Here is a 26,815-nt window from a genome sequence, read left to right as displayed (position 1 = left end):
GCTTAACAACTACCCCAATTATTATCAACAGTCTATAGGAGCCACTGGGACAGGAACAATTAAACAGCTCTACTGATGACCAAAGCCTTCAAGGGACTTGAATCAAATTTCTGGTCCTTACCCTGCCATGTTAAATCTCCACTTCTCAATGACTTTCTCAAATGCCAGACAAAAATCTTCTTTTTTTCTTTAAATGTGAGACACGTGCCAGCCACCCCCTAAGCCGCCCATATGCCGCATTTCATCATACTTGATGGTTCGGTCAGCTCTTCTTTTAGGCCAATCTTGCCAATGTGAAGGTCAAACTCTCATTTCTCAGTCAGCCTAGCTGGACCTCAGAAGTTTGGCCTTAAACAGAAAACTCAGAGGCTTGGTCACCACTTACGTATCAGATTTATAAGGCACTGTAACCCCTTGTAAGGCATACTAGCACTTTCCACACTTCAGCTAATTAATCTTCACAAATCCTCTCTGAGGCATGCATACTGTCCTAATATAAATGCCCAACCCAGGAGCAAAAACAGAGAACTTCACTGAATCAGGGTCATTAGAAAATGCTCACCCCATCAGCCTACATTACTCCTGATCAGGATCTGGCAGGAAAAGTGCTCATGGGGGAGAAGGGGAAGAAGGAAGGGGAAGCCACCTCTTTGCCACAATAAAAACCTGTTTAGGAGCATGTAAGCTGGTCATAAGGGTGCACTCACAACTGGCAGCTAATTCATCGTGGGCATGACTGTAGGCTCACTGTGGGCACAGAATATGTCTATTTATTGTTATATTATGGTCTCTTGGGCGCTTAGGATAGTGCTCTGCACACTGCTAGACTGTGAGCCTTCTAAACTGTGAGCCCGCTGTTGGGTAGGTACTGTCTCTATATGTTGCCAACTTGTACTTCCCAAGCACTTAGTACAGTGCTCTGCACACAGTAAGCGCTCAATAAATACGATTGAATGAATGAATGAACAGTAGGCGCTCAATAAATGTGGCTGAATGAAGTGCAATCTGGTCCGCTGTACAGGAAAGTTGGTAGCATCTGCTTAATTAGCCAGGGACCACCCATGAGGGATTACTTGGGCATAGAATTGACTAAAAAAGGGGGGATTTGTAGGGAACACCCCCCTTGGTGACCACCCCATCTCCCTGTCAGCAGTATTTGGGCAACAAGAACATGACCTAGTGGAAAGAGCATGGACCTTAGAGTCAGAGGACTGGATTCTAATCCTGACTTCTCCACTTCCTGGGCTGGGTGACTCTGGGAAAGTAACTTCTCTTTGCTTCAGTTTCCTCATCTGTAAAATGGGGATTCAATACCTGTTCTCCCTCCTGCTTACACTGTTAGCCCCAGATAGGACAAAGACCGTATCCAACCTGATTATCTTGTATCTACTCCATCCTTTAGTACAGTGCTTGGCACAGAGTAAGTGCTTAATGACTAACATTAGATAACTATTAGAAGCAGCATGGCTTAGTGGATAGAGCACGGGCCTGGGGAGTCAGAAGGACCTGGGTTCTATTGCCGCCTCTGCCACATGTCTGCTGTGTGACACTGGGCACTTATCCTCTCTGTGCCTCAGTTACCACCTCTGTAAAATGGGGATAAAAGTGTGAGCCCCATCTGGGACAGGGACTGCGTCCAACCTGATTAACTTGTATCTACCCCAGTGCTTAGACCAGTACTTGGCACATAGTAAGCGCTTTAACAAGTACCATAAATATTATCATTAAGAGCAAGCGGAGTGATATACCCTGATGAAAGGTGAATCTTGTTGACCTGGATCAACTTTAATTTCGTAAACTCAACTTGTTCATCCGAGTATTTGCTGCTGTTAAGCTTTACAGCTGCCTCTCTGGAAAATGGTACCAGTTAATTGTATTTCTCTTTCTTAGTTTAAGCATTGTGGGTAACTATGCTGGATCTCAGAATAGCTGGCCAATTCAGAAGTGGTAATAGCTTTTAAAAAAATTTTAAAGAAAAAAACCGAACAGATCATGCTCACAACTCAGGGTTTCAGCCTAACTCTGTGCTCTGTTGACAAATCATAAATAGACTGCAAAAACTAGGGGCCAGAAATAAACCAAATGGAAATTCAACAGGCTAAAACTGGCCGAGTCACTATGGAAAATAGGGGTGCTGGAGGAAAGCAAATTCAAAGCTAGTCAGCAATGCGACACGATTTAAAAAAAAAAACAACACCAAAAAAAAAAAACTGGAGGGATGTGCTCCTGATGAACCTGGAGTTAAGGAAAGGTCACCTTACTGTATGGATGCCTTGGCTGCGTCTATATACACATGCCAAACTGTTTCTTCTGCCATTGCAACCGCATTCATAAGCAATGTCAGAAAGAGTTTCATGATTACCCCACCGTATCTGACCCACATGTATAGGGCAAATGCATCACATGGAAGAACTAGGGTAAGACAGTGCTCTGCACATAGAAAGTGCTTCAATAAATACTATTACTATACTATATGTAAGCCACAAAGTCAGCTTTCCATTGCACTCAGTGATGATCTAACCTTTACTTGAGAACACTGGGGACAATCCTAGGCCACATAATCAATCTGCATTTATTGAACACTTACTCTGGGCAGAGGACTATACTAAGTGCTTGCAAGAGTACAGTTCAATGTGGCCTAGAGGAAAGAGCATAGGCCTAAGAGTCAGAGGACCTGGGTTCTAATTTCAGCTCGGCCACTTGTCTGATGTGTGATTTTGGGCAAATCACTTCTCTGTGCCTCTGTTACCTCATCTGTAAAATGGGGTTTAAGACTGTGAGGCCCACGTGGGGACATGGATTCAGTCCAACTTGATTAGCTTGTGTCTACCCCAACACTTAGTACAGTATCTGGCACAGGTAAATGCTTAACAAATTCCATTAAAAAAAAGCACTTGGGAGAGTACAATACAATAGAGTTGGCAGACATGCTCCCTGTCTACTCCCAGCTTCAACTACCACATATGTGGATGACTCCCAAGTCTACATCTCCAATCTGACCTCTCTCCTTTTCTGCAAATCTTGCATTTCCTCCTGCCATCTCTATTTGGATCTCTATTTGGATATCCTGCTGACACTTCAAACTTAACATGTCCAACAAAGAATTCCTCATTTTCCCACCCTAACCCTGTCTTTCCCATTGCTGTAGAGAACACTACTCTCCTCCCTATCCCACAAGACTTAAACCTTGGCTTTATCCTTGACTCAGCTCTCTCACTCAACCCACAGAGTCAATCTGTTACCAAATCCTAAAAATTGGCCCTTTCCTCTCCATCCAAACTGCTCCGACGCTGATCCAAGCACTCACCTTATCCCGCCTTGACTACTGCATCAGTCTCCCTGCAGACCTCCAGGCCTCCTGTCTCTCCCCACTCTAGTCCATGCTTCGCTCGGTTGCCCAGATCATTTTTCTTAGAAAAAACATTGTCTACATCTCTTCACTCCTCAAGAATCTCCAGTGGTTGCCCATCCATCTCCACATCAAAAAGAAACTCCAATGGGCTTTACGGCAGTCAATTAGCTTGCCCTCTCCTACCTTACCTTGCTGATTTCCCCCTATAACCCAGCCCAAACACTTTGCTCCTCTAATGCCAATTTACCTTGATCTCATCTCACCACCAACCTCTTGCCCATGTCCTCCCTGTGGTCTGCAACTCCCTCCTCCTTCATATATGACAGACCACCACTCTCCCCTCCTTCAAAGCCTTACTAAAATCACAACTCCTCCACGAGGCCTTCCCAGATGAAGCTCTCATTTCCCCTACTCCTTCTCCCTTCCACATCGCTATGCACTTGGCTCTGTGCCCTTTAAGCACTTCATCAATCAATCAATCAATCAATCGTATTTATTGAGCGCTTACTATGTGCAGAGCACTGTACTAAGCGCTTGGGAAGTACAAATTGGCAACACATAGAGACAGTCCCTACCCAACAGTGGGCTCACAGTCTAAAAGGGGGAGACAGAGAACAGAACCAAACATACCAACAAAATAAAATAAATAGGATAGAAATGTACAAGTAAAATAAATAAATAAATAAACAGAGTAATAAATATGTACAACCATATACACATATATACAGGTGCTGTGGGGAAGGGAAGGAGGTAAGATGGGGGGATGGAGGGGGGACGAGGGGGAGAGGAGGGAAGGGGCTCAGTCTGGGAAGGCCTCCTGGAGGAGGTGAGCTCTCAGCAGGGCCTTGAAGGGAGGAAGAGAGCTAGCTTGGCGGAGGGGCAGAGGGAGGGCATTCCAGGCCCGGGGGATGACGTGGGCCGGGGGTCGACGGCGGGACAGGCGCGAACGAGGTACAGTGAGGAGATTAGCGGTGGAGGAGCGGAGGTTGCGGGCTGGGCAGTAGAAGGAGAGAAGGGAGGTGAGGTAGGAGGGGGCGAGGTGATGGACAGCCTTGAAGCCCAGGGTGAGGAGTTTCTGCCTGATGCGCAGATTGATTGGTAGCCACTGGAGATTTTTGAGGAGGGGAGTAATATGCCCAGAGCGTTTCTGGACAAAGATAATCCGGGCAGCAGCATGAAGTATGGATTGAAGTGGAGAGAGACACGAGGATGGGAGATCAGAGAGAAGGCTGGTACAGTAGTCCAGACGGGATAGGATGAGAGCTTGAATGAGCAGGGTAGCAGTTTGGATGGAGAGGAAAGGGCGGATCTTGGCAATGTTGCGGAGCTGAGACCGGCAGGTTTTGGTGACGGCTTGGATGTGAGGGGTGAATGAGAGAGCGGAGTCGAGGATGACACCAAGGTTGCGGGCTTGTGAGACGGGAAGGATGGTAGTGCCGTCAACAGAGATGGGAAAGTCAGGGAGAGGACAAGGTTTGGGAGGGAAGACAAGGAGCTCAGTCTTCGACATGTTGAGCTTTAGGTGGCGGGCATGTCCATCCCTCCCTCAGCCCCACAGCACTTATGTACATATCCATAATTTATTTTCATGTCTGTCTCCCACTCTAGAATGTAAGCTCCTTGTGGACAGGGAATGTGTCTATGAATACTGTTACACTGAACTTCCCCAAGCGCTTAGTGCAATGCTTTGCACACAATAAGCATTCAATAAATACCACTAATCAGTTGACTGAGGGACATGGGAAATTGAGAGATGATTCAAAGGACAGCCAGGAAGATGATTACAGGTTGACCACTAAGAACCATTAAGAAAGTCAAAGGGGAATATAATTATTTTGCCTTGAGAAGGTTGAGGGCTAATCTACTAATGGTCTAGAAGCCTAGGGAGAGCCCGACTAGTTGTTCTCCACCTACCCTGAGATGGAGCTTAAGGAAATGGGGTTAAAATCCCAGTGTCAACGATTTAGATATGGTGACTTTTTAATATGGAAGTCACTTAACTTCTCTGTGCCTCAGTTACCTCATCTGTAAAATGGGGATTAAGATTGTGAGCCCCACGTGGGACAATCTGATCACCTTGTATCCTCCCCAGTGCTTAGAACAGTGCTTTGCACATAGTAAGCGCTTAACAAATGCCATTATTATTACTACTATTATTATTAGAAAGGAGCTTGGCTACTCTTTCCCTGAGTGTCTTTACAAAACAAGATTGCTTCTCATTGGCTTGTGCTGACTGAGAATCACCCTGCATAAAGACAGGGGGGATGGACCAGAAGATGCCTCTAGTCCCTTCCAATCCTAGGAAGCTCCATTTCTCTCATTTTCGGCTGTAGTTTGAGCCTCTTTGTTAATAGGACCATTATCAGCAGACTTCACAGGACCAAGGTTCAGAGGCAGGGCCCATCTTCCATGGGAAGCTCAAGTGCTGTCACCAGCCATAGGCTCCTGGGAGGAGGGGGTGGGGCAGGGCGGAGTTGAGGAAACAGACAAAGGTTCATAGTCCCAGTTGCAACTGGCTAACTGGCTGCCTGGAGGGCTAGTGGAGAACAAGGAAAAATATGATCCTGTAGAGATGAAACAGGTTTTGATAACTTGCCCTAGAATCTAGTCTGGCTAAAGGAAAGAATAGATTATTCACTAAGGAAAGAAAGGGTAATTCAGACAGGAAAAAAAAAGCCCACTCCTAAAGGGAAACCAGATCAGAAAGCAGTTCCCATCTGACTCATTGCTGGGAAAATAACTCAGTGTTGTCTGGTAGAAATAACATAAGCGGTTTGTATTCCTTCCCAGGGCAGAAGGAATTCCTTCAGGGGAATGCTTGTTTGGAGTGCTGACATAGCCCAGCGAGGGTTGTTCTAAAAGCTTTTTAGGCAGAAAACCTAAAGCAAATCATAAAGGCCAGTCTAATTAGGAACTGCTCCCCCAGTGCAGAATGCAATAAAGATGCAGATCTTTAGTCTGCATCCCATCGGCGATAATCGGGATGTAGCCAGGAATGCCAATAAGCTGAGAAATATTCACACTTACAAAAAACTCCACGCTAAGGGGAAAAGATTGCAGGTGGTACTTACTGCTGTCAAGACTGAAGACGACTCTGGCTTTGACACATTATGGCTGTTGAAAAATATTGATTCTCTGTCTGAAATGGGAAAAGAAAAGGTGGAGTTAAGCGAGCACAGTCTGTTTTGGAAATTGACTCTGAACATGAATCAAGTGTGAACATAAGGCATGCATCCCGGGTCAGAACAATGGCCCACCTTGCCCGGGAATCTTGTCACTGACACCAGTGGCTGCCCTAAGGCCTAAACTATCTTTCACGAATCCACAAATTTATGGCATGCTTGCTTTGATCTAACTTCTGTCGAGCCTTCTTACTATCCCTCCATCATCTCTAACTTTTCGGGCTAAGTAAGCCACATTGGTTAGGCAACGCTAGAGGGCAATACCATCCAGGCAAACTGCCACCTAATTAGCAACCCTCATTCTCCTTGCCCTCCGAGGGGTTTGAACAAAGTAATTGGCCACCTATCCAAAAAACCGTACAAAGCTGCCGGAAACTCAATGCACCTCAAAATTCTGCCTAATAACCATCTCATTTACAGCATTTTCTTCCCACGTAACCAAGACCCACTAAAGAGCTGGCCCAAAAGACTGGCAGGCTACACCGAATGCTCGAAGGATGTTTCCCTATTTGGGGCCTTTTATTCCTTAGTCTTTTAGGAAACACAATATGGGACTGTCATTCGGTGTTTGTGTTCTTATACACATGCAAGCATGCCTGCATTGATTTTCTGGCTTTCCTTCCTGCCAGCTTAGAAATCCCACCAAGCACTTCTTTTCCCTTGGGCTGGGGAAAACCATTCCTAGGGGTCCATTTGGGATTCAGGCCAAACTTTTTTTGGGCAGGTGAACCCAATCTTTTCCTCAACTAGCAGAGTGTCCCGGCCCCTTTGCGGGATTAGTATTCTAACCCAGTGCAAATCCAAATTTAATGTGGGCAGATGCCTCTTTGGCTAATTCGGAAAAATGAAGCTCTACAGACACACAAACATCTTTCAGCACTCCCCCGCCATCTGGCTTCATTGGCCAGTGACCCAGGGCAGGAGCCCTGGAGGGAGATGCCCCATCTCCTTGGGTGGCTGAAGGAGACATCAGCCTGCAACACATCTCTGTGGAAGGGAGGCAATGTGGCCTAGTCGATAGAGCACAGGCCTGGGAGTTAGAAGCAGCTCTGCCATTGTCTGCTGTGTGACCTGATCACCTTGTATCTCCCCAGTGCTTAGAACAGTGCTTTGCACATAGTAAGCACTTAATAAATGCCATTATTATAAAGGCACTTCGCTTCTCTGTACCTCAGGTTACCTCATCTGTAAAATGGGGGTTAAGACTCCTCTCAATTGTAAACTCTTTGTGGGTCTGGAACATATCTGTTTATTGTTTATATTGTACTCTACCAAGCACTTACCAGGTACAGTGCTCTGAACAGAGTAAAAGCTCAATAAATGTCACTGACTGACTGCAAAGCTCCATATAATAATAATAATGATGATGATGGCATTTATTAAGCGCTTACTATGTGCAATGCACTGCTCTAAGTGCTGGGGAGGCTACGAGGTGATCAGGTTGTCCCACGTGGGGCTCACAGTCTTAACCCCCATTTTACAGTTGAGGTAACAGGCACAGAGAAGTTAAGTGACTTGCCCAAAGTCACACAGCTGACAACTGGCGGAGCCGGGATTTGAACCCATGAGCTCTGACTCCAAAGCCCATGCTCTTCCCAGTGAGCCACGCTGTGTCCAACCTGGCCTGTATCTCCCCCAGCACTTAGTACAATGCCTGCCACAAAGTAAGCGATTACCAAATACTATTAAACAAAAAAACCAGAGGTTTGTTTGGTGGCAAAGTGGCAGGGCATTTGGGTGCGGGGAGAGAAGTGACAGAACTCCGCAGAACCCGGGGGCCAACTGGGGGTGGAGGCTTCCTAGACAGAGGAGCAGTCAAATCCACAAAGGAGGTGGAGGAATAGTTCCCATCTTTCCCTCATCACCCGAGGAGAAGGCGAGAATTGGCGCTAAAGCCGAGGAGTTGTGCAAGGTGAGCCTTCCCGGACCGGATGGCTCGGAGCAGGGCAGGGCCATGCCATGAGGAGGCCTGGGGGAAATGGTCTGAGGCATCTGGAGCCCTTGAATCTCAGCCCTGGCTCTTCCCCTGCAATTGGTGCTCCAAAGTCAGCACTGCTAACGTCTGATCTCTTGAATAGCCCCCTGCCCGGCAGACCTGGTTAATTAATTTCCTGGAACTCCCAGGGGAGGGCACAGAGCCAGACTGCGGCTGCTTTGCAGTCCTAAGAGAGGGGTGTTGGGCTGAAACATTAGACTCTGTCCCAATCACCTGCACAGATACCCCAAGGTGAGAAGCTTGGGAGAAAAATGGTGTGAGAAAAGGTCCTTTCAATCAGCAAAGCCACCTGAAAGTTTGAACTCAGCCTTCTGATGCCTGTCAAAATGATAATTTGCTTTTCTGGAGCTTCTAACATCATCAGCACAACCCACTGGTGCCACCCCAGACCGCTTGCCCAATTGTCCAGTGCAAAAGTAGCAGTGCAGCCAACATTAGGACCCCCATTTTTACCATGGCTTTCCTTGAGAACAGCTGATAGCCATTTCAATAATAAAAGAGCCACCATTTGAATGGAATCGGCCCGGAAAAGCCACAAGTCCTTTTTTCCAACATTATCGAATTGCTCCTCACAATTCTCCCAGGAGGATGTGTGGAAAAGGGAACCCCAAACCTTAAGTTTTTGAATAAGAAAACCGAGGCACAGAGAAGTCAAGGATCTTGCTCACGGTCACTCAACGTGCTAATGGTGGGAGCCAGAAATTCAGGGAGATCTCATGACTCGAACTCTGATGCTCTCCCCTACATCATGTTGCCTTGCTGAGGTGGGTGGAGGACATGGGCTTTATTTCTGCTTTTATGAATCAACCCGTGTGTCAGGGGAAACATGATAAAGGTGATAAAGCTTCACCTAGGATAACTGAGGCACCATCACTCTCTAAAAGAACTCATCTTCTATCTGGGACGGACCCAATATCCACCTCTGCTTCTGAATACATAAGATTCCACTTTGGGCTGGGGGGGAGAGGGAGAGAGAAAGAGGGAGAGAGAGAGAGGGAGAGAGAGAGAGGGAGAGAGAGAGGGAGGGGGGGAGGGAGAGATGGAGAGAGAGAGAGGGAGGGGGGGAGGGAGAGAGAGAGAGAGCACATACATAATAATAATAATAATAATAATAGCATTTATTAAGTGCTTACTATGTGCAAAGCACTGTTCTAAGTGCCAGGGAGGTTACAAGGTGATCAGGTTGTTCCAGGGGGAGCTTACAGTCTTAATCCCCATTTTACAGATGAGGTAACTGAGGCCCAGAGAAGTTAAGTGACTTGCCCAAAGTCACACAGCTGACAACTGGCGGAGCCGGGATTTGAACCCATGACCTCTGACTCCAGAACCCGTGCTCTTTCCACTGAGCCATGCTGCTTCTCCACACACACACAAACACACACACACACTCTCTCTCTCTCTCTCTCTCCCCCCCCCATGCTTGGCTGCCTCCTAGTACAGGAACAAACACACAATAGACACTCAAATATTTGTTGGGAGTGATCACTATCAATGATATTTACTGACATATATAACTACATTTACTGACATATATATATATATATATATATATTCCCTGATAGCTGCTATGGACAGAGCCCATTACTAGGTGCCTAGGGAACTCAGAAGTCAGAAAAGTCATAATCCCTGTCCTCAAGTAGTTTACAGTCAAATGGGGGAGACAGTGGACACAAACAGAGGTATACATCTTGGCTGAGCATAAGAAAACAGATATGAATGATAAATGCAAGAGAACCGGTAATTGGCACGGGTGCTGAAGCGGCTGATGGGATGGCATGACCTGGCAGGTGGGGGATTAATCGGACACCTTCTGGAAGCAATGTCAGGAGGCTTTGAAGAAAGCGAGGGGCTTGGCAGACTGGAGGGAGATGGACAATCCAGGGAGGAGGAATTGGATGCTACCAACATTTGCACATTTAGAAAATGAGGCATTTAGGGTTCTAATGGCTTTTAATAACATCACCCTTACCTTATACTTAATTTCTGAGGAACTGCTTTCTAACACTAATAACTATGGGTAGACACTTAAGCAGCCACATAACCAGACACATGGATCATGGTGGAAATGGGCAGGGATATGAAAGAACGCTCTCCAGACCCATCTCAGAGCCTCATACAACAAGTGAGAAGCAGCGTGGCCCAGTGGATAGAACACAGGCCTGAAGAGTCAGAGGACTTGGGTTCTAATCCCTGTTCTGCCAACTGTCTGCTGTGTGTTTTTGGGCAAGTCAGTTCACTTCTCTGTGCCTCAGTTGCCTCACCTATAAAATGGGGCTTAAGACTGTGAGCCCTAAGTGGGACAGAAACTGTGTCCAACCCCATTATCTCGTATTCACCCTAGCGCTTAGTACAGTGCCCGGCACAGAGTAAGCACTTAACAAAGACCAAAAAATAAAGCAAAACTGCCTGGGGGGCAGCATCTTGGGAGACAAGCTTGAGCAGGGTCATAAATTGGGCCCAGGTGATTCTGGCTGCTGGTTCACCTGCAGCTCCAAACTCTGGGTAGGAAATGTGCTTATCTGGCTCCATATCAGGATTTATAAAGTTCTAGTTCAAGCACTGGTTATGGGGACAGAAGAGACCAGCTGCTCGGATGAGCTTCTATTTAATAAATACAGAAGCAGTGTGGTCTACTGGATAGAGCACAGGCCCAGGAGTCAGAGAGTCTGGGTTCTAATCCTGGCTCTACCCCTTATCCGCTGTGTGACTTTGGGCAAGTCACTTCACTTCCCTATGCCTCAGTTACCTCATTTGTAAAATGGGGATTAATACTGTGAGTCCCATGTAGGACACGGACTGTGTCCAACCTGATCAGCTTGCCTCTACCCCAGTGTTTAGTACAGCGCCTGGCACATAGTAAGTGCTTAAAAAATACCATAAAAAAATGGGTGAGGCAGACTTCCACAGCATTGTCTTTGAAAGCAAAGGATAGCTAGGCAACTTTTATGGAACAAATTTGGTAGCACTTTGTGGCGAACGCAGGACGAAGGAGTTGAGAAAGAGGCCTGAAACCACCACTCTAAGGAAAGAGAATGCAGGACTTAAAAGGCTCCAAACCCTAAAGCCACGTGAAATATGGTATATTAAATGCAGAAGGGGAATGTTCTTTCACATTGTAGAGACATCATGCATGGTAAACTCCACTTCTGGCAAGAATTACCTAAGAGATGAACAGCTGAGGGGCATCTGAGCACACACTTGCATGTCATTTAAAAGCAACTGAGCATGGTAAAGTTAGCAACAGGAAGTTCCAAAATGAAAGAATCCAGGGGTATTATTTTTTAAATGTATCCAACTCAGAAATATGACAAATGTACCATAGGTATTTAAAATGCTGGCTAAGGAAACTTTCCTTATGCACAGTGACACAAAAGATAACTTCCAACTGGTCAGACTTGGTAGATTTCACAGACACAAGGACTCCAGGAACCCAGCATAAACATACTGTAGAACAGGTGCTTTCTATCTTCAAATCCTTCTCCTCTTCCCCAAAAAAAGACAGAGAAGAAAATGTGTCTCATCGACAGGTGGTTTCAGTTACCCTGATCACTTAAAAGCCCATTCCACATAAGCGCTTTTCAAGGCACAAGTCTGGATTTGGTGCATCTGGTTACCTGATGTTCCCGCAGAGAAGTTCTTTAATGACGGCCTTTGCACTACGGTGTAGGACTCTCCTACCACAAACACCTTATACAGGACGGCATTGTGGTTGATGAAGCTCTGAATCACGCAGGGAGGCTTGATGGCACCCAGGCCCTCCTGGTTGAAAATGATGGCCATCTAGAAACAACAGAAAATCAAATGACCCAATCAGCCTTGTGGACGACAGGCCTCTGTAGTCATAACCTGTTGCCTGTTGGTGTAAGCAGCGATGACCCTTCTCCTGGAATTATTTAAACTGACCTGTAGGCATCTAGCATCTTGCAGCTAAATTCCTCCCACTTAAATGTCTGATAAATAGGTTTCATTCATTCATTCATTTATTGAGCACTTACTGTGTGCAGAGCACTGTACTAAGTGCTTGGACAGTACAATTAGGCAACAGATATAGTAGCTACCCAACAATGGGCTCACAGTCTATAAGGGGGAGACAGACAACAAAGCAAAACAAGTAGACAGGCATCAATACCATCAAAATAAACAGAATTATAGATATATACACATCATTAGTAAAATAAATAGAATAATAAATATGTACAAATATACACAAGTGCTGTGGGGCGGGGAAGGGGGTAGAGCAGGGGAAGGGAGTAGGGGCGATGAGGAGGAGGAGCAGAGGAACAGGGGGCTCAGTCTGGGAAGGCTTCCTGGAGGAGGTGGGCTCTCAGTAGGGCTTTGAAGGGGGGGAGAGAGCTAGTTCGGCAGATGTGAGGAGGGGGAGGGCATTCCAGGCCAGAAGTAGGCCGTTGGCCAGGAGTCGATGGTGGGCCAGGAGAGAACGAGACACGGTGAGGAGGTTAGCGGCAGAGGACTGGAGTGTGCGGGCTGGGCTGTAGAAGGAGAGAAGGGAGGTGAGGTAGGTGGAGAGCTTTGAAGCCAATAGTGAGGAGTTTTTGCTTCATGCGAAGGTTGATAGGCAACCACTGGAGATTTTTGAGGAGGGGGGTGACATGCCCAGAGCATTTCTGGGCGCTAAGGCACTCCATCAGCTCTCTCCCAACTACTTCACCCTGCTCCTCTCTAACTTCTCCCCAGGTTGCACATTCTGTTCTTCTCATGCTGACCCACTCACAGTGCCTTGTTCTCACCTTTAGCCCACGCCTACCCTTCAGCCTGGGACTCCCACCCCCTTCACACCCGGCCGACCAAGGCCCTTCTGAAATCACACCTCTTCTGGAAAGCCCTTCCTGATTAATCCTAATATCGCACTCTACACTCCTCCTAATTGCCACTCCTGCATTTTCATGACAGAGAATGTATCTACCAAGTCTGTTACTTTGTACTCTTCCAAGCACTAAGTGTTCTGCCCACAGTAAAGTGCTCATTAAATACAATTCATGGATTGACTGATCTAAGCACTTGGTACTCTTCCCTCCTCTCTGGCCCTCCCTCCCACGTAATACTTCTGAACATATTTTCATACTGTACTACTTTTCCTGTCATTTATTATCCTGTTGTCTCCCGACTGAAATTTTAAGCTCTTCCATAGCAGAGATCATGCCTAGTCATTCTGTTGCTGCTACTAGAGAAGCAGGATGGCGTAGTGGATAGTCCATATCAAGCGGTTCACTCATTATTTCCTACATTCTCAACCAAAGTTCTATGTGGCAGGAGGGAGCAAGGCAAAATCACCCCCATTTTACAGATAAAGAAACTGCAGCACAGACGAATGTTGTAATTAATAGCATAATAATAATAACGATGGCATTTGTTAAGCGCTTACTATGTGCAAAGCACTGTTCTAAGCGCCGGGGGGTGGGGGGATACAAGGTGATCAGGTTGTCCCACGTGGGGCTCACAGTCTTCATGCCCATTTTACAGATGAGGGAACTGAGGCTCAGAGAAGTTAAGTGACTTGCCCAAGGTCACACAGCAAACATGTGGCAGAGCTGAGATTCGAACCCATTACCTCTGACTCCAAAGCCCGTGCTCTTTCCACTGAGCCATGCTGCTTCTGTTAATTAACTCCAAGGTCGACTGAGGCAGAGACAGGACTAATAATAACAATATCAATTATAATTATGGTATTTATTAAGTGCTTACTATGTGCCACACACTGCTCTAAGCACTGGGGTAAATACAAGGTAATCAGGTTGGACAGAGTCCCTGTTCCACATGGGGCTCACAGTTTTAATCCCCATTTTGCAGTTGAGGTAACTGAAGCACAGAGAAGTTGAGTGATTTCCTCAAGATCACAGAGCAGACAAGTGGCGGAGCCGGGATTAGAACCCACATTCTTTGATTCCCCAGCCCATGCTCTTGCCACTAGGCCATGTTGCTTCCCAACTAATAATAATAATAATAATAATAATAATGATGGCATTTATTAAGCGCTTACTATGTGCAAAGCACTGTACTAAGTGCTGGGGAGACTACAAGGAGATCAGTTTGTCCCACGGGGGGCTCACAGTCTTAACCCCCATTTTACAGATGAGGGAACTGAGGTCCAGAGAAGTGAAGTGACTTCCCCAAAGTCACACAGCTGACAATTGGCAGAGCCGAGATTCGAACCCATGACCCCTGACTCCAAAGCCCGGGCTCTTTCCACTGAGCAACACTGCTTCTCTACAGGATTCAGGTCTCCTGACTCACAGCTCCTGGCTCTCTCCATTAGGTTTTGCTGCTTCTCCCATCAAGCGTTATGGAAAACATGCACTTCCCTGCACATTAAAAGATCTCTAGTACATTGTGTATTCCATGTGGTCAGCAGTCCTGGACGCTGGGTATCCCACCAAAACCGCTCTGTTTTTTCCACACTAAAATGAAAATTGGAGCACTTATGAGTCCCCTGCTACCCTGACTTTAAGTAGCATGTGGCCCTGAACCTCAGAGTCATCTGGGCTTGCGTTTTAAATCACAGGGCGTGGGGTAGAAAGGAAACAGGAAGGCAGGGGCCAAGTCCTGTAAAAGTGTCCAAAATGACCCATCGGGGCATGGGATCGTGCAAAGAAGGCAAGCAGCAGAACAAGAGAGATTAATCTAAAAAATGTCTGGAAACTCTCAGGGTGACACAAAATCCGAATCTTGAGAGAACTCCACTCCGGGCAGGCCTTTCTCAGTCATTCATTCACTCAATTGTATTTATTGAGCACTTACTGTGTGCATAGTACTGTACTAAGTGCTCGGGATAATAATAGTAATAATAATACTTATAAAGTGCTTACTATGTGCCAAGCACCTTACTGAACCCTGGGGTAGTTAATCAGGTCAGATTCAGTCTCTGCCCCACATGGGGCTCATACTCTTATTCTCATTTTACAGGTGAGGTAACTGAGGCACAGAGAAGTGAAGTGACTTGCCCAAAGTCACACAGCAGACGTGAGGCAGAGCCGGAATTAGAACCCAGGTCCTGGCGGCTCACAAACCTGCGCTCTATCTACTAAGCCACACTGAGAGTACGATATGGCAATAAACGGGTACAGACAAGGCACCACTGTTCCTACTGGCAGAGGCACAGGGGCCAGCGGAGGGCAGGGGCTGTTCTGCACACAGGAAGCGCTCAATAAATACGACTGAATGAATGAATGAATGCCAGCTCTGGCCACCGGCGACAGGTCTGACAGTGACTCTGAGGCCATCCATCTCAGCTGCACCCATCACGGGATCCAGAGCTCTGCCGTCTCAGGAAAGGTAAATGGAATCTCTGGTTGAGGTTAAGTAGCTTCTTCCCCGCAAGTCACAGAGCAGGACAGTGGCAGCCTGTAATTGGGCCTCAGAGGCATTGGCTGGCAATTGCTCATTAAAGCTGGAGAGGGGACATTATGTGCTGCTGCTAATGTTATCACCCAAACACTTGCCTCACACTTCTGGCAATTAAGTGAGCCACTTAGAACCCAAGATCAAAGGCATTAAAACATAATCCTAGCCATCAGCCCATCTCCCTCCCCTCTATTTGACTTTATATTATTTTCTAGGCCTGGGTCTTGGTTACCTTTCCACTCTTCCACTAGGAAAGCACTATTCCCTCTCAGAGAAGCACCGTGGCTCAGAGGAAAGAGCCCGGGCTTGGGAGTCAGAGGTCATGGGCTCTAATCCCGGCTCTGCCCACTGTCAGCTGTGTGACTTTGGGCATGTCACTTAACCTCTCTGTGCCTCAGTTACCTCATCTGTAAAATGGGGATGAAGACTGTGAGCCCCCCCATGGGACAAGCTGATGACCTTGTATCCCCCCAGAGCTTAGAAAAGTGCTTGGCACATAGTAAGCACTTAATATCAATTGTATTTATTATCATCATCATCATCATCAATCGTATTTATTGAGCGCTTACTATGTGCAGAGCACTGGACTAAGCGCTTGGGAAGTACAAATTGGCAACATATAGAGACAGTCCCTACCCAACAGTGGGCTCACAGTCTAAAAACGGGAGACAGAGAACAAAACCAAACATACTAACAAAATAAAATAAATAGAATAGATATGTACAAGTAAAATAAATAAATAAATAAATAAATAGAGTAATAAATATGTACAAACATATATACATATACTGTGTGCAGAGCACTGTACTAAGCGCTTGGGAAGTACAAATTGGCAACATATAGAGACAGTCCCTACCCAACAGTGGGCTCACAGTCTAAAAGGGGGAGACAGAGAACAAAACCAAACATACTAACAAAATAAAATAAATAGAATAGATATGTAAAGTAAAATAAATAAATAAATAGAGTAATAAATATGTACAAACATATATGCATATACTGTGTGCAGAGCACTGTACTAAGCGCTTGGGAAGTACAAATCGGCAACATATAGAGATGGTCCCTACCCAACAACAGGCTCACAGTTTAGAAGGAACATACATATACGCCAGTATCACATAACCAAAGCAATCGTGCATATTACTGGAAAAGAATAAAAACCACCTTAATGGCTTCTGCAATGATAAAGAGTTTAGGTGAATCACAGGGACAGACGTCTTAAAAATAATTTGAGAGCATTTGGAATTTTCAGTTTCAGTTGATTCTCAGATCACCCATAAGCAGCAAAAGGTGAACTGCCCTTTAAAAATGGCTTTAAATGAAGCAGAGAGATAACCAAGAGCGAGAATTCCAGCAGCAACTCAAAACAATATGGAACTAGTTCTAAAGAAACAGCCACTGGCCAGTACAAATAATATGAGGTGTAAAACCAAAAATAAAATCTAAAAGTTTAAAATGTCCCATAAACAAAGATAAATATACATTATATCAAGTGAAAATGCCTGCTAGTAACATAGACTAGTGCGAGCTGTTGCTAGAACTTACTGGTGAATAAGCATTTGTTACCTACCAAAAATTACTGCCATTATTATTATTAATAAGATGAAAGTACAGTAGGGCCTGGCTTATAGCAACCGTTTGGGAGTAATTTGGACAATAGATAATCCAAATTATCCAGCCACGTACTTAAATGGGTTCGAATGCTGGAGGGGCTGAGTTAAACCCAACAACCTACAGTTCCTCCATAGAGGTGTTAGGAGAGTTTATCTGGGGATTGGGTGCTTGCAAAAAGCAGCCCAGATTGGCTCAGCAGTGGAAAAAGAGACCAGGTGAGGATCTGAAGAAAAGTCCTCGGCTGGATAAATCAATCCTGCTATGTGCTGCAAGCACCAAATCCATTCTGAGGCAGCTTCTGAGAGCCCGAGGGGATTTTCCAGCAAGTCTCAGAACTGCCTGTCCTAAGAGAAACAAAAGGGATCAGGATGACTCAGCCATCCAGATAATTAGGGTTCCCCTCTGTAAGGAACAAGGTCAGGACAAGCTGTGAAATGCTGAAGCGAGTCTACCAAATGTGGGTGGTTGATCATTTTCTGCACTCCATGGATTGCACAGTTTAACATCTTCAGTATCAGAGAAGCTGCGTGGTCCAGTAGGAAGGGCATGGGCTTGGGAGTCTGATGACCTGGATTCTTAACCCAACTTTGCCACTTATCTGCGTGTGACCTTGGACAAGTCACTTCACTTCTCTGTGCCTCAGTTCCCTCATCAGCAAACTGGGGATTCAATCCCTATTCTTCCTCCTACTTGGGCTGTGGGCCCCATGTGGGTCCCGATTATCTTTTATCTACCCCTGCACTTAGTAGAGTGTTTCAATCAATCAATCAATCATATCTATTGAACACTTACTGTGTGCAGAGCACTGAACTAAGCACTTGGGAGGGTACAATTTAACAGAGTTGGTAGACACACTCCCTGCCCACAATGAGCTCATAGTCTAGAAGGGGAGACAGACATTAATATGAATAAATAAATTACAGATATGGACATAAGTGCTATGGGGTTGAGGGAGGGGTGCCTGAAGGGGGCAAATCAGGGTGATGCAGAAGGAACTGGGCAGGCTTGACATACAGAAACTGCTTAAAAATTCCACCATTATTACTATTATTATTGGGGAACTGGTTAGCTCCTTCAAGCTGCTACCATCCCTACCCAGGGTATCTGGAAGGGCTGAAATCCAATTTACGGCACACCAATGAACTCTCTCTTGGATGCTGCCAGAATGAGGTCACTGAAATCTGCATTTTATGAGTAGTTCTACCTGTTTCTTTATTTTCAAAGAAAACGCTTTGCACTTTCTAAGAATGCTAGGACCCCTCCATCCATCTTTTCTTTATATACACAGCTAGCCTGGGACTGAGTGACAAGAAAATGGATAAATTCACCACACCAAATCCAGTTAGGCATCGACATCTTGCCTGGAATCGAGAAGCGAAGAGGTGGCTTTGGGTCCGATGGAAAACTAGCCTTTTCAGTGGCCACCCCCTGGAGATTACCCACCCAAGGAAGGGGCCTCAGGAGAATGCCTGGCCTGTTGATCAGAATTGGTTAGTGTTTCAAGCACAGCTCTGGCTTAGTTCCACTCCTGCTCTTGTATCTACTCCAGGGCTTAGTACAGTGCCTGGCACCTAGTAAGCTTTTAACAAATACCATTAAAAAAATTCAGCTTGCAAGTAGCTGTTTCTCAGTAGATATCACAATGAGCCTAAAGTCTAGAGGGTGAAACGGACATTGATATAAATAAATAGATCAGTAGATAGTAAAACCTCCAGTGGCTACCAATCAATCTGCGCATCAGGCAGAAACTCCTCACCCTGGGCTTCAAGGCTGTCCATCACCTCGCCCCCTCCTACCTCACCTCCCTTCTCTCCTTCTATAGCCCAGCCCGCACCCTCCGCTGCTAATCTCCTCACCGTACCTCGTTCTCGCCCGTCCCGCCATCGACCCCCGGCCCACGTCATCCCCCGGGCCTGGAATGCCCTCCCTCTGCCCATCCGCCAAGCTAGCTCTCTTCCTCCCTTCAAGGCCCTGCTGAGAGCTCACCTCCTCCAGAAGGCCTTCCCAGACTGAGCCCCTTCCTTCCTCTCCCCCTCGTCCCCCTCTGCATCCCCCCCATCTTACCTCCTTCCCTTCCCCACAGCACCTGTATATATGTATATATGGTTGTACATATTTATTACTCTATTTATTTATTTATTTTACTTGTACATATCTATCCTATTTATTTTATTTTGTTAGTATGTTTGGTTTTGTTCTCTGTCTCCCCCTTTTAGACTGTGAGCCCACTGTTGGGTAGGGACTGTCTCTATATGTTGCCAATTTGTACTTCCCAAGCGCTTAGTACAGTGCTCTGCACATAGTAAGCACTCAATAAATACGATTGATGATGATGATGATGATATCAGGTTTATATTTAAAGCACAGTGCTAATCCATTTACTACCCTGGAACAGAGGATTTTGGTGTTGGTAACTGTTTTGTGCCTCGGGGCATAATCCACAGCAAGCAATTACACATACAATTGTCTCATTAGATGCCACATGGTATTTATTATTATGACTCCTGCTACTAATGATGATCACGATTACTCCATTACACCTTTTATATCTTTTAGTGTACTCTTTTGGCAAGGATCTCAAAGGGCTTTTAAGATGTTACCCCAACAACAACTGTAACATTCTCAGTCCTCTTGGGAATTGTGCAGAAGGGTGGTGGAGGAGAGGAGACTGCGGACGCTACCAGAAAAATCAGTCAATATGGCTAAGGTTTGGTCATCAGTTTAAGAGAGTTGTTGTGCAGCCCTGTAGATAGGCTTTTGTGAGTCCTTCATGCCTGCTCTATTTCTTACTATCCCTCCTGGCAGATAAGCCAGGGAGCTTAAACAATGCCAGCTCTCCTGAGTGCCAAGCCAACAAATGATCCCTTAGACCATACTTACTCCTGGCCTCCATGCCACCTACCTCATTACACTGGAGTGAGAGCACTGGTTTTTGGAAAAACCAGACCAAGGTATCTGGCTAAATGGACAGACACATTTTTGATGACATTGGGTTCCCAAGAAAACTCACAATCAGCAGGCATTCCTAGAAAACCCATCAAAGACACAGACACTTGAGGATGTTGGAAACAGAGGAAGTTCTGGCTACAGGCTCTGGATTTAGACCTCGAAATTGGATTTGCACCCTTAATCACCCCACCCTCAGCACCACAGCCCTCATGGACATATCCGTAATTTATCTATTTATTTATATCAATGTCCATTTCACCCTCTAGACTTTAGGCTCGTTGTGGGCATGGAATGGGTCTATGAACTGTTATACTGTTCAATAAATTACACAGTGCTCAATAAATATGACTGATTGATTGATAGCACACTCAAGCCATGGGTTTTAGACAGGGACAGAATTATTCTTGAGGAGCTGAGGTCCCCGGGGCTTGGGGATCCCACTGGGTGAGGTTTCTGGGCTAGGGGACGATTCTACCTGCCTTGGGCCTCTCTGGCTGGCAATGAAGTGGCCAGCAGCAGTGGCAGAGGCAGAAGGAAAGTGTTATGTAGGAGGAAAGTTGTTCATGTTCCCTGCCAACAATACCTGGAGGCAGGGAGGTTCATGGGAGGGAACCAAGCTTTGAAGAGGAAGAGGGAGAAGATAAGGCCTGACTGCCCCATGTCTGAGAAACTCTCCTATCTCTTTTGTGCTTCAGACCCCTGCTCCAAAACAAGACCAACAGCACAGTGTCTTCTTGGGGAATCCTATCGGACTTCAGGTGGGTCTTCCCACACTGCAAAGTACCGTGTACCCGGAGTGCAGTTGGAACAAACTGGTGAGTATTGTATTTACTTATTTAATGGTATTTCTTAAGCACTTGCTGTGTGCCAGGCACTGTACTAAGCGCTGGGGTAGATACAAGATAATCAGGTCGGACACGGTCCATGTCCCACATGGTGCTCACGGTCTTAATCCCCATTTTACAGATGATGTAATGAGGCCTGGAGAAATGAAGTGACTTGCCCAAAAGCAAAGGGCAGATAAGTGACAGAGCGAGGATTAGAACCCAGGTCCTCTGACGGAGAGCCCCTATCATCCTCTCTGAACTTGTTGGAGCCACTCTGGGCAACTGAAGCAGCTAGTGGACACAACAAGCCCAGGAGGGAAAACAGAGAGAGTCCAATCAGAACCAGCCGGGGCCAAGAGGTGGCCCCGCACTCACCATCTACTTTCTCTGTTGAAAACCAGCCTGTCCCTGACTCTCCCTGTTAGAAAGAGTTTGCGGCCATCTCGGGACAGAGCATGGCGGAAGGAACCTTCAAATCAGCATCAGGGACGAGGACAGCCGGATGCTCTGAAATCATGAAACCAAGAGACTCCACCCAGCTCTAACCGGTGGCCTATGAACAGCAGAAGTGGCCTGCATCTGCCAAGCAATCTCTTAAATGAATCTATCATGGAACCACGAGCTCCATTTCTGCAGAAATTATGAGCTCAATGAGAGCTGCGGTGAAAGTTTTAACCCAGTGGATTTTTTTTGATAACCATTTTAGGGACAGATGCCTTGTTTCAGGCTTTTGGAAGTCTCCCAGTTCCCTCTAAAGCTACCCAAAAAGATCTTGGTGAGAGCTGTTGAAACTGAAAGCCAGCCTCTGGAACACCTCAAAGTGGGAGCACTGACTTATCTCGGGAGTCATCTTCAGACGGTTGGTCAGTGAACAAGGGGAGAGGAACTGACGCCTAACAGCTGGTAAGAGCTAGCCTTGCTAATAGCCTACTGAATGTCTTTTTCTTTCCCTAACAGGAAAAGGAACACAGAAGCCTCAGTTCAGGGTCTTGAGGAAGTGGTAAGGCTGAGAAGGCAGTGGGCGGGTTAGCAAATCCCTGAGCCCAATGTGTCCACGAACCTGAGGTTAACAATATCTTGGGGTTGGTGGCAGAACTCTAGACTTTAAGTTCATTGTGGGCAGCGAATGTGTCTATTGTTATAATATCCTCTCCCCAGCGCTTAGTACAGTGCTTTGCACACAGTAAGCCCTCAATAAATATGACTGAATGAATAAATGAATGAACACTAATGAGGAAAGGGGCATTTGGGGGTCAACGCATTAATAGCCGTGGAACTGGAAGTAGCCAGTCCACTCTTTCTCTACTACTGGACATTACTCACGTAATTGCCGCTACTGCATAATTTTTCACCCGTGTTTTTGAGGAGGAAATAAAAAATTACTTTTTGCACCACAAGTTTGTAAGCATTGGTAGCTGGAAAGCTGGGGAAAGGAAGAAGACAAGGATTAGAAAGGGAAGGTAATTCCTTCACTGAGAAGTACAGACTAGAGTAGGCAGAGAAGGGGGAGTTAATTCACTTGAGTGTCTACTGTATACAGCATTGGGAAAGAGGAATTTAAGAGACTCCTTAGAAAGTCTTTCCTTTTTCTTCCTTTTCCCTACTTTTTTTCTTCTCTTTTTTCTCCAATTCCCCTTATTGCTAGGCTTAATTCAGATCGGACCCCCCAAAAATCTGTAGGTTACAAAAATTATACGAAAAACAGAAGCGGTTCATCAAATAAATATGGCACTATTTCACAGTGACCTAAATAAGGTGACAAGGTGCTAAGTGTGGAAGTGATAACAGGCAGGGTTAGATTTTTCACTCACCTCATGAGAGTTGGTGCCGTGAGCCACTCGGGTTTTGCAAACTATTTGAAGGGGAAATAAAAAAGAATTATTAAATGCTGTTAAGACTTTTCAGGTGATTCATTCATTCATTTAATCATATTTATTGAGTGCTTACTGCAGCTTAATTAACAGACAACTCAGAAAGTCGAACTAGAGTCCACCCAAAATATACAGCAATTGGGCCCCAAGGGGGAAGCCTGCCAAGATTCCCAGTGAAATTTTGGATTACGTCAAGCCCCAGAACACGCTGGAAGGAGAATGCCAAACACCATAGACACCTGCGAATTTCCACAGGATAAGGGGATTCATCGTTCCTGGGGATCGGGGACTAATACCCCACTAGTGAGTAGGGGAGAGTTCAGAGGGGCCCAAGTTTCCCCCGATTCAGTGCTGGAAGCAAGCAGTGAAAGTGCACCATGAAACGGAGTCCCAAAGCGGGTGTCCTGCGGTGGCACTGGGGGGTAGCATCTCTGCCCACATGGGGCCGGGCCAGGGAGAGGGGGTGCTGCCCATCCCACCCCCCCTCCCTCCATCCTCACTGTTGATTGCTAACAGCTGCAGCTCCATCCCTCCCACTTTACTCCACCCCAAGGCCCTGGGCTGTGAGCCCGATGCTCCTTCAGTGGGAGGCTGGCGACTGCCCCAGGTTCCAGTTTGCCACTTCTAACCTCGACCCCAAAGGGGTAACGGCAGAGGCCACTGACACTCTTATTCAAATTTTTTTTAAAACTTTCAGCACTGATTCTACCCAAAGTCAGTCCTGTTCACTTCCCCTCAACACTTCTTCTCTGGCCCTCGACCTCTCCCCACCCACCCACCTCCCTTATCTCTCTGAAGGTGGGTGCAAGCCTCCACCTGGGCTTCAAACAGGTACCATAAACTAGGTAGGGGATGGAAGACACAGAATACTGGGCGAACAGGGTTCCATAGGAATCTTTCCTCTTCTCCCACTCCCTTCTGCATTGCCCTGACTTGCTCCCTTTATTCATCCCCCTTCCAGCCCCACAGCACTTAGGCACATATCTGCAATTTATTTATGTATATTAAAGTCTGTCTCTCCCTCTAGACTGTAAGCTCGTTGTGGGCAGGGAATGTGTCTGTTTATTGTTATACTGTACTCTTCCAAGTGCTTAATACAGTGCTCTGCACTCAGCGCTCAATAAATACGACTGAAAGAATGAATGAAAGGAAAATATCCGCTCCTCCGCAAAAAACGCAAGAACCTTGAAATGATGGGGAGGAAGTCGTAGCGACCCTCAAAATCACCAGCATCTGGGTGAGCAGAGTTGAGTCCGCTTATTCCCAAGTGATACTTTGTCACAAAACACAGCCAAGCTTTCTGAGCAGAAGGACTAAAAATTTCTTCAGGCTACACAAGACGGGTGACTGTTTCAGTGGGACCAAAACCTTAGCCTGGCCCCACTGGCCATTGATCTGATATGAATCAGATGGCAATGGCTGGTTCAAAGCCACCTGAGGAAATACGAGACAGAAAAATTCAGAGAACTCGGTTGCTGCTCAACCCCAGGAGGTGTGCCAATCAATCAATCAATCAATCATATTTATTGATCGCTTACTGTGTGCAGAGCACTGTACTAAGCGCTTGGGAAGTACAAGTTGCCAACATATAGAGACAGTCCCTACCCAACAGTGGGCTCACAGTCTAAAAGGTGGGCTCACACACGTGGCCAGCTCTGGAAGGGAGGCAGCCAGGCACGCCTTTCCGTCCACACTCATGAGACCATGCTGTCACAAGGCCGGCCACAGACGTGGTCACGGAACAATCGTAGCAGCCCCTGTCTTTCCCGGAGGAACATTCTGACAAACAAGCAGCCCGTTCACATACTGAATGGGAAGGCCAGGCCGTTCTTCTCCAGGAGCTGCAGAGTGTCCTCTCCGCACAGGCTCGTGAGTTCCATGAAGGGCGGGGAACAAATCCTCTCATCTGGAAGTGAACGGGAGGAAAGAGGCTTTAGAAGGCTGATCCGGTCAGTCACTGCCTTTGGCTCCTTTCATTACCTGTGCTGTTTCTCTAGTTTCTTGACAGCACTCGGCAATTTCATTGGAAACAGTTGCCAGAGCCAAAAAGTGAGGTATGGGGGTGCTTGTGATTTCAGGGCAGATCCCCCCCTGGCCTTTAATTCTTTCCCTCCTGCTTCCTTGGGCTCTCTCATCCCCCCATAGCACACCCTCACCCAACCTCCCTATGTCAGAAGACCAAGACCACAGGGTTAAAGTTCAAGTCAAGGCTAATGTGGGAACTTGAGAAATTCAGGGCCCCATTTGAGAGCCGATCTGGGCCTCAGTTTTCTTCTTTCCCTATTCCTCACCTCTCCCCTCACACCCACCACAGGGAAAAACACCAGGTGGTCAGAAGAATTATAATGAAAACATTTCTGGGCTTTCAATTAGATTTCCGCTCTTTCCAGAATACCATTCATAGCCAATTCCAAAGCACGCCCCCACTGGAGGCCTCTCCTCTGCCTCTACATCATTTCATTTTCCTTATGCCATTTCACTGCTCACCCTGGGTTTAGTTACCTTATTTCTTAGTAAAGGGTCACCCGCCCACCACTCCAGAAACAAACTCAACAAAATAACAGAAAGCGATATTCCTCCCACACCGCTTCAAGAAAGCTTTTAAAAACTTGGCTGGTTGGGAAGCCAGCATTTTAAACAAAGATAATAACCAGGTTTATTTACTTTAAGGAAGGGGAGCCAAGTAATAAGCAAAGTCAAGGTATACTTAGGCTTGTTTTCATCCGTAGGATATTACATATCACAGCTCGAAACTGTTTCTTCAATTCAGCGAGTAGCGGGATAGAATTCAGTCACACTCAAAGAGGACGTGTGGGGGAAGAGGGAATGAAGAGGGGTTGGGTAAGGTCACAGAGGGTAGAGGATTCAAAATGGGAGATCACGAGGTTTAGAGGGAACTATTCGTACACTGAGATGTTGGTTTGACTCTCAAGAGGCACAGGCCTGCCCATCTTCAGTGCCAAGGCATTACCATCTGCGTCCCAACCACTAGACGATTCTCCATGCTGAGAAGCAGCGTGACGTAGTGGATAGAACATGGGCCCGGCAGTCAGAAGGACCTGGGTTCTAATCCCACATGTCTGCTGTGTGACCTTGGGCAAGTCACTTCACTTCTCTGTGCCTCAGTTCCCTCATCTGTAAAAACGGGGATTAAGACTGTGAGCCCTAAGTGGGGCTTGGACTGTGGCCAAAATGATTAATTTGCATCTACTCCAGTGCTCAGAACAGTGCTTGGCACATAGTAAGCGCTTAATAAGTACCATAATTATCACTATTATCTTCTAGACTGTGAGCCCACTGTTGGGTAGGGACTGTCTCTATATGTTGCCAACTTGTACTTCCCAAGCACTTAGTACAGTGCTCTGCAGACAGTAAGCACTCAATAAATACGATTGATTGATTATTATTACTATTATAATTATTATTCTTAATATGCGCTCAGGCAAGAAGGGATCATGGGATACACCCACGGCCCACAGTGGGTTGGCACTTGGAAGGTGATGGCTTCTGGACAGTTAAGACGGCCCTGGCCTGCTCTGCCACCTCCTAGCCCTGCCAGCTGGGCTGGGCTCCTGGCAGAGGCTGTGGGGGCTGTGGCACGAGCTGAGGTCCTTGCGGAGCAAGTGGGGACAGGGGTTTCTGGGCTTAAATAGGGCCTGGGGGAG

General features: G+C 46.4%; 1 protein-coding gene across 1 annotated transcript in view; it reads right to left on the bottom strand.

The window, feature by feature from the left end:
• ITPK1 (inositol-tetrakisphosphate 1-kinase) overlaps positions 1-26,815 on the bottom strand; it is a 277,367-nt gene that overhangs the window by 22,282 nt on the left and 228,270 nt on the right. The window contains exons 6-9 of the mRNA XM_038748822.1: positions 24,958-25,056; positions 23,091-23,131; positions 12,145-12,310; positions 6,424-6,491 (exon numbers count right to left, since the gene is read on the bottom strand). Of these exons, the coding sequence (XP_038604750.1) occupies positions 6,424-6,491; positions 12,145-12,310; positions 23,091-23,131; positions 24,958-25,056 (374 nt within the window). The remainder of the gene's footprint in view (positions 1-6,423; positions 6,492-12,144; positions 12,311-23,090; positions 23,132-24,957; positions 25,057-26,815) is intronic.

Source organism: Tachyglossus aculeatus, chromosome 1 (genome assembly GCF_015852505.1).
Source record: "Tachyglossus aculeatus isolate mTacAcu1 chromosome 1, mTacAcu1.pri, whole genome shotgun sequence".
NCBI classification, from domain to species: Eukaryota; Metazoa; Chordata; class Mammalia; order Monotremata; family Tachyglossidae; genus Tachyglossus; species Tachyglossus aculeatus.
Note: the sequence above shows the minus strand (reverse complement) of the source record. Positions and strands in the feature narration are given on the sequence as shown.